Source organism: Bombus pyrosoma, linkage group LG18, assembly GCF_014825855.1.
Source record: "Bombus pyrosoma isolate SC7728 linkage group LG18, ASM1482585v1, whole genome shotgun sequence".
Lineage (NCBI taxonomy): Eukaryota > Metazoa > Arthropoda > Insecta > Hymenoptera > Apidae > Bombus > Bombus pyrosoma.
In genome coordinates, this window is record NC_057787.1 from 438318 (window position 1) to 450544 (window position 12227).

The following is a 12227-nucleotide window of genomic DNA, read 5'->3' on the forward strand; positions in this document are numbered from 1 at the left end:
CAGTGGAACGATAATCAGTGTATACACATGATAACACAACTACCGCATTACATCGCAACTCATCGGTCATTCAGTTAGTAGACTTCAACAAGGCAACAGTAACACATGGAAAGTGATTTTTAATTGTTATTTTTCCACGCATTTTCATCGCGTAACCGGCTATATGTTATAATTTTTCTTCGTGCAATATAGTTTTTGTAAAACGAATACAATGAGTAAGAACGAGGGATGCGAGCCGTCAGTTACATTTCCGATAAAGCCGCCTGGCCCACCGAAAGTGTGGAAAATTGTCGAGATTAAAAAAAAGAACGCGGACGTACCTATAAGATTCACCATTCAAGAGGTACCGGAAGACAGGTACGAAGAGGTAGTAGAACACATGTGCAAGTATTTCATTGCCGACGAGCCCATGTGTAAATGTATAAGTAAGTTTGTTTTATTTTTCTATACGTTATCTAATTTTAAGGTCAATGTTGTGGCGAAATGTCATTGAGATGAATTTACATCAAAGGTGAAAAATATTATGATAACACGATGGAAACATATTACAGATAATAATATGACTGAAAAAATATTCTCATGCAACATCACCATTCATTTATGTGACGAAGCAAAAAAAGCCACACAATACTAACATTTTTATTTAATTATGCATTCGACAAGGTATCTTGAGAATGTCGTACAATTTTGCATAAGGCGACAGATTACGTAGAACATGAATATTACAAATTTTTAAGTACTTTTCATATCATTCATTTATAGAAACTTAAAAACACAGATCGAATACAGTGTGAAATACACAGATCAGTTCGTTGGTGTGAAATTTACATACACGTTCCTTAATACAAGTAAACACCATAAAACCTTTTCTCCTTTGTTGCTCTTCTTTTTCTCTGTTTTGTCACGTTTCAGCTCCTTGTTTTATCATCCGTTTGAAAATCGTCCCGATGCGACGTTTCTTTTAATTCTCTGTCAATTCAACGGTGTTTCTTTTATAGTTGGTTTCCATTCTTTTATATTTCAAGCGTATAAAACATTCGATTACAGTTTATCATATGTACATCTATGTCGAATAATATTTATATGGAAGGAGGAATAAGATTTTCGAGATGTGCAGAGAGCAGAAAACATTTTAATTCCTCTGTTTCTATAGACGGGATAAGCGATCCTGAATACGTGGAAACATTTCGATGTCTTTGGAACGAATTTATAAAATGTGGTTTGTCCATCGTAGCGTTTGCAGAGAATCCAGATGGTGACAAACCTATAATCGCAGGAGTTAATATACTTACGTTATCTGTCAAGGATGAGAAGTTCGACGTTGACAAAATTAAGGTAATTGTGACTCATTTCCTGCGATCAATAAGAATGACTAACGTTAATATTTGCATACTTCTTTGACGGAGTATTGAACGTAAATGTCAAATAATTTCTAGTCAAAGAAGGGGAATGCTGTGATGGATGTTGTGATGAGATTGAGCAAAGAAGCAAACGTGTTTGAAAAATATGGCGTGGATAAATATATGAACGCCTTTGGCCTTTCCGTAAATCCAAAGTATCGAGGAGCCTCTCTAGGTGCTCATCTTCTTAATGCCAGGTACAAAAGTTCAACTATTCCCCTTGACGTTTTCCAATATCTTCCTTTTGTTCTGTATTACTCAGTGCTTTTGATGTATGTAATTCGTTTTCTATACGTTACTTTTTAGTTTAGTTTTATCTCGTTTGTAACATCTAAATAAATAATTTTTGTTTAGGGTGGAAGTAGGTCGCGAATACGACATTCCGGTGACAGTCACGGCATTCACCTCACCGATTTCACAGAAATTGGCCGAACGATGCGGCTTTGAAACCCTGGTCGAAAGAAATTACGACGAATTTGTGGATAAGAAGGGAAATTTAATATTTCCAGGAATCGAATCGAAATCCTTGAAAGTGATGGGCAGGAGGCTGCTTTAACATAAACGACATATTACAAATTGAATTAAAAATATGATATCTAGTAGTTTGATACTAATTAGTAAGTATTAAGATAGGAATAGTGACAAAAATAAATGAAAGATATGGAATCCCTTGTAATCCGTAAGGCAAACAATAAAGATACTATCCCAACATACTGCGAGATATGAGTAACGAAGCAACACTGTCCACTTCCGGGCATAGCAAGGGGGACAAGACAAGTAAATTACCTGACAATAGGACAAACGATCTCAATTTGCGTCGGCGGAAAGCCTTATTCCGCCGTTTGATACGTGTCAAGTAATAGAGTGAAAACGAATACAATTTTCTACTTTGTTGCTGAAATCGCAAATTTGCAGGAAGTTTGTAAATAGTGAAAAGAAAAGGAAAGAAAGCAGAAGGAAAGAGATTCGCACGCGACTTATCAAAGTTAATGAAAAACGCGTTGACGAGGCAAGCGGCATTTAAAAAAAATCCTTTGTCGTTCGTTCAAAGTACTTTGCCTTTGTCAGATACGACACGTACCGAATTTCAATAGTTAAGCTATGCGCACCCATGGCTAACTGTTTTATCATCGTTGCACACCGATATGCGGGTGAACGCACTTCCGCCTGTTCTGATAAGCAGCGACATTCGAATGCATTCGAAATACGCGTTACGAAATTTGAGCGACGCAGTCTCGTGTTTCGGATATAGGGGCCACGGGTACCTACCTAATTCGATACATGTTCATTAACGGGATTGTCGTTCAACGCTCAATCGATATCTATCGCGATAATTAACGGCCAGCAAATAGTCATTTTCCAACCTCGTCCATCCACCGTTCTCTCTACTTACTCCACTCTGTGCGCATCCATCGAGACGCGCTTCCTCCTCAACCTACGCCCTTTCCTCTTCCCGATCCTGTAGGTAATGCACAACGCGAAGTCGATAATCTTGACAAATGGATGTTTGTAGCGTGGGACTGGAGAACATTGGTTCCCTGATACTGCGAATGTCAGGTCCCATCGAGCCACGGTTGATCGTTGCGCCTCGAGTACGAACGTTTTGTACGTGTTACCGATAAATTCTCTTTGAGACAGAAATTGAAAGGAACAGAGCCGGATCGTCGTACAATGTTTCAAGAGCCACGCGTGTTCCGACTATATGCAATTGAACAAAGATCGGAACATCTGTTGGGATATTTATGGATTCCTCCCGTGCAACTGTAAACTTTCGATGAATTGTCATATCGCGGACCAAGAGAAAGAGAAAGGGAGAGAAAGAAAGAAAAAGAGCATCTGTTTGTATCGTAAATCGTACCTAAAACTTTGGAAACTGTTTTCAAATTTGTGAAAAATTGTAATTCTGTAACATCCAATTTCTCTAACCATTGCTGGATGAGATGGATGAGAATTGTAAAAATTAAATTCGTTGATTGGCAATTACTTCTTTACCTACACGTTCTCTGTTGTGCCACGTGAATACAAATTTCAAGAGACTTTTTGGGATTACGCGCGACAGTAGTTGGGTGGTCTACGTCCCGACAGGATTTCGTCGCGCATGCGTACGTTGCCCGCAAACTCCTACACGCGTACAGCGTCGTCTACGAAGATGGAAGTTGGAGCGTAGAGTCGCCGCGAATTTGTCGGCCGCCTCAGTCGCGTTCGGCGCGTCGTACGAGCAAGTGCGTTCTCGTTCGTTCTCACCCTGTTTCCGTAACCCTGGCAGTTCTTCTCTCGATCCTCTTCCGCTTCCTCCTTCTCAATCTACTTCGTTAAAGCTCTATCTTTTTCCCCGCGATCTTTACACAGTCGCCGATCGAAACGAAACGGCAATCCGCGAAACAACGTAACCGGAAGGATAATCAAAAATGAATCACATTTAAAAGATCGACATAAGGATTTTCGTCGAAGGTGAAAAAAACCACTGCAAACCACTGTTTTGCCGTCTTGCTTCTTTCTTTTTTCTCAGAGATAGAGATTGTACGAAATCGTCCGTACGGAACGATCATAGTGGTAGCGTTGAAAATGCCTCTCCTTTCGTTTTTTCGAATAATAAGTACGAGTCTCTTGTATCCGTTGAGATCGAAAAGTCAATCACATCCATGCGATTCGACGCGCATTATCTTTCTTCTGCGAATCTTCCATGAAGCTGATACAAATGCCAAGGCGGGGGTAGTTTCTTCATCGCGATGATCAGATAGATACTCAGCACGATTTGAGTCGTATGTTTGAATCGGAGTTTAGTCCAAATTTGATGAAATTCGCAGCTGGAATAATTGGTGGCTGACTTTCATTCAGAAATACAAAGTTACGAGTTCTATTTTCGATCAAAGTATTCCACGACTGAAATCTTGGGAATAGCGTCGACGCGAATCAATTTTCTCAACGAGGATCTTTCGCACGTTTAGACTTCAACGAGAGGCAACCGTGTGTTCCGAATGATGTGTAATATACCGCTGAGAGGTAACGTCCAGAATATTTCTTTCGCGACAGACCCGATTGACGAGCACAAAAGTAAAAGAACGTAACCTGTTGCCGAATGGATTGCCAACACGCCGTCGTTGCTTGCAAGTATGATACTGTGCATGTAGGATACTCAAGCGTGAATGTTTTTTAAGTTGCTTAAAGAAAAGGAAAATAATTCGAGGACAAAGAAGAGTATCGATTAATTAAATAAGAATCAGCCATTTACCAGTCAGGCTATTTCATTTCAGCATTTGAGGACAAATAAATGCTTTTGCCGCAAATAGAACTTTTATCGCATTTTTCACACGGGACTCGCTGATTATTTCGCCGTTTTCTAGCGTTAAAAAAAGAAAGAAAAGAAAAGAAAAGACGGAACTAAGAACATTGTGACTCTGTAAAAGCATCAAATTTATTCTGGGTTCGTTTTGGAAATTTTTAAAAATTTATTCGCATATCGGGAGTCCAGAGTGCGGGATTCATAAGAAGCTACTGCAGAATAGCAATGACGTATGAGGGTGAATTCGATAATGAGCGAATGTGACGGATCGGACACCGATACCTTGCAGATAATAACGGATTCGGTGAAACGAAATGTCATTCGTGTCTGGATCCGTAATTACGAAAAGGAAGGAAGAAAAATGCTAAAATAAGACTGAAAAATAAAGACGTCGTTGAAATATTTTATTTCCATCGAATTTATCGCTCGATTTCATTTGTTTCCTCCATTGCCACATTTTCGGACACGCGGTTCGATGACGTAAATGAAGAAGAATAAATGAAATTTTTTAATAAACTCGCCACAAAGTCGTATCTTTTTTTCCGTTGTTTCGTTCACATCCGTAATTACGAATCGTGCAATCGGACTTTTTTCAATTAGTTTTCCTACGATACCTACTGTTTGTTTTTCTTGTTTGCTTATGAGATTGCCTATGTAGTATGATAACGATCTTTGCAATTGTGAGATTATTTCTATTGGAAAATTGATTATACTTCGAAGATCAAAGTCGTCGAAAGTTTAGTCTGTAATCTTCGCCACTTCCTATTAGAAGACACTGCTGTTCGTCCTTGAACACTCGTATTTCGGGAAAATGTTCATATTCATGGGAGAGATATAGCTGTCAAGGATATCATTCGTCAAATGTTTGCGTTCATAAATATCATCGTAATTAGTAGAAGTAAAAAGTTTCGCAATAGAATATAACATATTACATTCGTAAAGAAAAAAAGAAAAATTAATTTCAAAGATGATTATTTTACTTTTTGGTTTGGTTTCATTTTAACATTTAATAATTTTGCTATTCGCTCTGTAGCTTCGAGTAAAATGTCAATGGGCATGTAAAGGGAGACCAACAACGAATACTTCAAAAGTTTGTAACCAATATTGCCCACACGCAGAAGCAAATAGACACATTATTTAATTGGATGAAATGTCGAGACTAACCAGGTTCGAATTTTATATTTTCGCTAATTGAATTTACTCTTTCACGTCAGCTGCACAATAGCAAACAGAGTGTGAACTACTCTGATAATGCGACAAAGAGAACGCTAATTTTGCAATGTTTAGTCTAGTTTTGGCATAGACAGACTTAAGTAGACTGCGTTTAGAATAAAACATTGTCTCCTAGATATCATCGAGAGCGCGTGTTAATCTACTTTCGCGTGATCACTCCGAGGATATGGCGTTCCTTTGTCAAATCTGTCATCAAATTATATCTATATCCGTAAACATCGAGAACGCTGCCTTTGACCTCGCGATTCAATGTGGAATTATATCAACCTACACGTGGTATTCGATATGGCGTTACTACATTGTATCCTGTTAGTGAAAAGAAAGATCGAAAATTCCATGCTTCGGAATTAATTAAAACATTACAATACCCTGGTTCTTCTTTATTAGCCTCTTCCCATCAACGTATATACAGATATAGTCCTCCAGCAGAATATCAAAGATGCTCTTTTATAACAAACCTTGCTTCCTGCGAGGCTGATTCTTTTACGGATAAGCTGGCAATGAATTTCAATAAAAGTGACCGTGAAATCGCAGTAGCCCAAAAAGCGGGATTCCTACGCTCGAGTACATTCAAATGGAACATGGTTGTTCAGATCTTCCCATTCGTCGGCCTCTAAAGAGCATCCTCCAGTTCCATCGCGTCTTCGTCCGATTCCACGACCACTCACGACCCTTTCTTCTATCGGCCGCTTCTCAAAGCTCGCAGAAAGGTCACTCGGGACGTAACTGGCATAACGAAAGGCTGCCACGTAAGAAGAAAACGTTACTTCTAGCGGGGCAGCTTCTTCTTCCGCACATTCTGATTTTTAAGGTTCACATTTGCAACCGGTCGCGTTGCGACCCTTCACAATGATTTACGATCTCGGCATCATCGCAGTAATACATCACGTATTTTATCCACGATCCAACCGTGTTCCAAGTTCCCTATCTTCGTTTCAGACAGCAGCAATATCAATTAACAGAGCCCCGAACGGCAGAGATTCAATGCGAACGTTTGATCGTTCGACTGATACGATATGTCATTAGGAAAAGAATCGATCGGCAGAGTTGATCGTCCCTTTCATTTCCTCGGAATTCTCATTCCAGTGCCTCTCTATAGTAAACGCAAAGGTATTCTAATGCTTCTAATTTGTACGGCTTTAGACGAGTAGAATGGTATTTTATCATTTGCATCGAATTCTCATCGAGACGAATTTCAACGATACGCTTGTTCCGTATTGTCGCGTATTGTCATAACAGTAGACTAGGTTTATAAAGCGTGTATTATCATTTACCGAGTTGCCCTTCTCTACGTACGTATCTCATTTCTCTTCTTGCCGAGAGACCTTTTTACGATCGCCTCGAAAGTTGCTGAAACAAGAAAGCGATCGATACGATTACATTGCTGTCCGTACTTATCTTGTTTTTTTGCGGTTCGTGCAGACGAACTTTTGCGATCACAACCGATGCCATTGAATCGAGTATTTTCCTGCTTAATCGAGCCGGAAAACAGTGTCGCTTCGTTTCGAACGGACAAACAAAGTATCGAAAACGAACAAGTTACCCCAAGCAGAATCCCTTCGAATGCTTCTTCCGTTGTTCGTGCAGATATATCGAGCGGGCGACGACGGTGGAAGAAGAATAATGCGCGAGAATCACGTTGTATCGTAATTGAAAATCCAGTGGACGAGATAGAAATCGTGTTCGGAGGTAAAAAACCAAAGAGGGACATCGGTCGCGCAACGGCGAAGGGGCAACGAGATGAAGTCATCGGACGCTTAGCCAGAGATCGGCTGGAAGCCATGAATTTTTCGTTGCGGTTTCATCGAGTAAAAACTTGAATCGCGAATAAAATCGCGGTGAAGAGGAACAGCACGATCGCAAAGCGTTCGCGAACGACATGTCCGAGGAAGAAACGGCAGAACGGGCCGATCGTAATAAAACGTTCGAGATAGACAGGCCAATTCAGAGGAATCGTACGGGGGACCTGCCGGAATTCTTCAACGTCACTCCACTCGATGTCAACGCGACGAACGAGATCGACTCATTCTACTTCTACGAGGTGAGCTAAAGAAAACACGGCTGCCCCTATAAATATATTCTTCTGTTGAAGAGAAACGCTTTAAAACGCAGAGACGGCCAATCGACTAAGAGGTCGTAAGCAGAGCTCTTGATGGAGGAGCATCGATTTTAAACGCTACTTCTCTGTTCTCGGCCTGATTCCAGGCATTGTTACTTACCTATAACAGTACAGATATAATTAGTCGAAGCTGTGAACGATCCAGTGGCAAACAAACACTAAGCTGTGTTCGAAACGCGTTAAAAGCTTTAGCTTTCCATCGGCTAACTAAACCGAATAGATCTGCATGGACTGCGATTTAACTTTGATACGAACATTTACTTGGCCCATCGTACAACTATGACCAACGTTCCATTGTTGTCCCTCGAACCGATTACAAACACAGAGCTTCCCTGATTGTTTAAGTAGCAGGTGTATCAGATCGTCGTAACATGTGGTAGATAAGTACTCATTAATTAGCTGGAAATCAGTTAATCGAGCAGAAATGTAATGTAATTAGATTTCAATCTTCTTGTTTCTTAGTACAAATTAATTCGTCTGAACAAGATCTTTGATACTACGTATGTATATTTCTGTGTTACGATTAAATTAATGAAACAGCGATTATGAAATTACAAAATGGAGAAAGGTAAATGAGACGGCGAATAAGAGAGAGGTTCCACTTAAATGTCACTTGCCACGCGAACTTGGATGGTAGGGAGGTTCTTTGGAAACATGGTAATTTCATAAAAACCGTAGCAAAGATGTAGCGAACAGCATATTAGATTTATCGTCTCGCTTTCCATGTCTCTTCGATCGTCTCGTATACATAACTTTTTCATCCATGATATTTCAATAGATGATTCAAAATACTTGGAAGAGTCGTTGCCGTCGTTCGATCGTAAAGCGGAAACCTTTGAAATTCCACGTGTTTATCGTGGAATATGAATTTCTTTCGTCTGGATCTGAATTTTCATTCGAATGCAAATCCATCGGCGGTGTCGTTGTCAGTGAATGAACGATGGTCGTTCGCGGTTAAATTTCGAACGAATAAAAGCAAAAGTATTCAGCATCTGGAATTTAAAAACGTTGTTTTTGCGCTGGACAAAAGTAAAAGTTATTTATACGATAATGTCGAATATGGCTTAAAAAACAAATGGAACACTGCGGGAGAAAGTGGACTGAAAAAGCCGTAATAAATTTATTCGTTAATAGCATTAACATTAATTTATCCTAGTAAATCATATTAATCGTATAAAATCATTTCTTTTTTTTTTTTTTTTTTTTTCAAACGAAACCAATCTATTTTACACGTTTTACTAAGTTACTCAATCATTTATTGAGAATTGAAGTTAGTCCAGTTTTGCTTTCCACTTGGATTCGATTAGGACCTAATCGCTGTTTATCCGAGAATCCGTGAAAATATAAATGGTATCGGGGCAATGAATAGTGAGAGTATTTACGTTTTCGTAACAGTGCATTTACGTGTCTCGAGGGACACGTGGACGCAACGATCGGCAATTTCTCAGATGATGAAGTGACGTAATGTACTTCCCACTGTAACCGGGTCATTTGAAACGAAGGTAGTCGATTTCTACCTTTGCCCGTCAATTAGCGGAGCGGACGCAATTACACGCGAGTAAATTTGGAGGCGAAGATAAATGTTAAAAGAATGGAAAGCAGCTCGGTCACGGTTGCTAACTAAGAACTACATATACTCTAACGCGGGAAAAGCTATTTCATATACGCGTGTGCATGTATAAAGTTTCCCTTGCATCGTGGTTAACGCAAAGAAAAAGAAAAATACTAACATCGAGAACAAAAGTAACTTTTCGCTGCAATGTCGAAACATCGATCTGGTTGGTCGTTTCAACTTTTAAATATTGAACTTTTAAATACTAAAAAAAAAGAAAAAAAAAAAATTATTTATTACATATTATTCCTTTGCATATTATACATTCGCATTTTCAACAAGTCTGCTGTCATCGACAAATGGCCATTACGCCTGCGAGATTTAATTGCCGCTTACGTCCGTTCACTTTGATAAACGTTGCCGATACTCTTTATCTCGCAAATCGACTAAAACGATTTTTATTCAGGACCGAAGTGAAACGGAGCCATTGTCTACTCGCAAAAAGATCGTATCGAAACGTTGTCATATCATACCAAGGTTCTTTCGTTTATTATTCCGTCATCGAGTTTAAGAGTTGCCACGACAAAGGCAAGTTTAGAGGACAACCGTGCAAGACGCGTATTTATGATGCTCCTCACAGCAGCATAATGGAAAACTGTGATAACGTGGAATACGTGTTTTTCTTTCATCCCGTGGTGTTTCTTTCGTTTCATCGCGATCTCTGACGACATAAATCTTCCTCTGAAGATCTTTCGTCGCTGAGGATAAAGAGGCGATATATCTCCGTGCCGCGAGCTGCAAATTTGCAACTGTACAAATATAAGCGTACGATATATTCGTTACGTAAAAGCCGAACGCGCGTATTTCCAATTACAATTCCGACTAGAAACATTTTCACGGTATTTTTGGCAACTATTACAATAATTTCTTGAATGAAATTCTTGTCGGGTCGAAATTTACGAACCGACAAAATGCTGCTGTCCGCTGATAATTGCGATTCCACTATTCGGAAGTCGTATTTCTCTAGGCTCTATTCCCGGCTAAATTTCGAAAGAGAATCGACGCATATTAAATTTCATGGAGCACCGTACGGCACGTAAGAGGGTTGTCAGCCGGCTAGCCAAAACACGACGAAACATCGACGATCGAATTAAAACGGGCGCCTGTCCGATCTCTATGTCAATTCGTAACATGCCCCCGACCTCTTGTCACCTGTTCTCGTTCTGCTCGTTTCCTTGACACGTGTCTCACGCCCGCCCAAAGAATCACACGCGCGCCATTTACTTCCTGAACGAACGCCGCTCAAACGATCTAATGATTTTTCGTTCTACGCGTAAGGACATACGATGAAACGACCAACCCGGACGATTTTTATTGGCTGTCGTAAATCGCTACAAGATGTTACAGCAGACATGTGACGCAGCGTGGGAGTACGTTCCACGGATCAACGCGAGCGAAATTAAATAGATTGATCTATCGTTACCCGACAGATCTTTTTAAACACGTTGGCTGCCAGCGGACGAAAATTTTCGAAAGAAGGGTCAACCAGAAACGTGCAGCGTTTTTATCACGATGTTACTTTTTGCCGAGTACTTGGTTGGTCCGTTTGATCCTCGAAACGAGTTTCGTTTGTCAAACTTCCGTCGCTCTAAACGACAAAAAGGATACGTTTGAGGAAGCAGCAAAGCGAAATCGTCACAGCAAAGTACATACACTCGATATCAGTCTCGTCTAAAGCTTTTTACATTTGCACGATTCTGGAAAAAGAAGGGGAAAAATCTAACCGTTTATCTTTTTCGGAAGAGTCGAAGAAAACAGAACTCGTATCCGACAAATTCCTCGTTTGCGAACGAAACCTTATCGGCTGTTTCGACGGAGAAGAGGGACGTGGCGCGTGTGTCTGGATCGTTAGTCCCTTGGGGCGCGTCGATCAATTTAAAAGCGTCGGTATTCGGTGTCCGCGCGGTGATTTCCTGCCTGTTTGCAATCTCGTCCCGACACCTATCCGCTCCTTGCCTCATTTCCGCGAACGTCCAGGGCTAACCGATCCGAGTCGCGCGACCGTTTTGTAAAAGCATCGCGACGAGTTGCCTCGTTTCGCACCACCGACTGGCCGTTGATTGCAGAAACCCCGCCACATGGGAACTCGCTTATTTTTACTAGGAATGCGCGTTCGCGGTAAAAGAGAGGACGAAAGAATCAAAGAAGGTGGGAGAAGGAACGAGGGAGGAAGGGGGTCATTGACGTGATGCTGGAAACGGACGGGCGATAAAATTAAGCTCGCAACACGATTCCGCGAAAGACGTGGAAAATTCTTGATCCATCTGTCGTTTTTAGCGAAACATCTTCCTATTGTTTCCTGTTTGTCGTATCCTCGTCTTTTGTATATGCGTATGAGTTGTAATGAAAATGAAGACGCTATCTGACGCGTTATCAAATCGAGGATGGCTAATCTCGTCGCTAGGAAAACGGCCGTTGAAAAATGACTCTTCGGTAAAGGAGGAAGCGGAAAAGACGGAATTACGCGAATAGCGCTAGACAACGAACGGACGTAGAATCGTAGAAACGCAAAGTTAAATCCTTGAATCGTTCGACGTTGAAAAACGTCGTGTTCCATTCTCGTTAATATAAGTTGGTTTG

The 12227-nt window shown here is 40.6% G+C and overlaps 2 protein-coding genes across 8 annotated transcripts in view; both read left to right on the plus strand.

Annotated features, from left to right (window-relative positions):
* The first annotated feature begins 48 nt into the window (after positions 1-48).
* Positions 49-2111, plus strand: LOC122577269 (arylalkylamine N-acetyltransferase-like 2). Its single transcript, XM_043748485.1, has 4 exons — positions 49-425; positions 1154-1335; positions 1437-1597; positions 1755-2111. Exons 1-4 carry the CDS (start codon positions 212-214, stop codon positions 1954-1956), a joined length of 759 nt encoding a protein of 252 aa, XP_043604420.1. The 5' UTR covers positions 49-211; the 3' UTR covers positions 1957-2111.
* Positions 2112-2266: 155 nt separating this feature from the next.
* Positions 2267-12227, plus strand: part of LOC122577268 (cardioacceleratory peptide receptor) — a 42192-nt gene continuing 32231 nt past the window's right edge. For 2 of the 7 annotated variants that reach the window (XM_043748478.1, XM_043748483.1), the window contains exons 1-2: positions 2267-3851; positions 7504-7957. In XM_043748478.1, the coding sequence (XP_043604413.1) occupies positions 7796-7957 (162 nt within the window). In that variant the 5' untranslated portion in view covers positions 2267-3851; positions 7504-7795. Of the gene's footprint in view, positions 3852-6855; positions 7027-7338; positions 7958-12227 lie in introns of all 7 variants that reach the window. The other 5 variants (XM_043748479.1, XM_043748482.1, XM_043748480.1 and 2 more) reach the window with 5 other exon arrangements.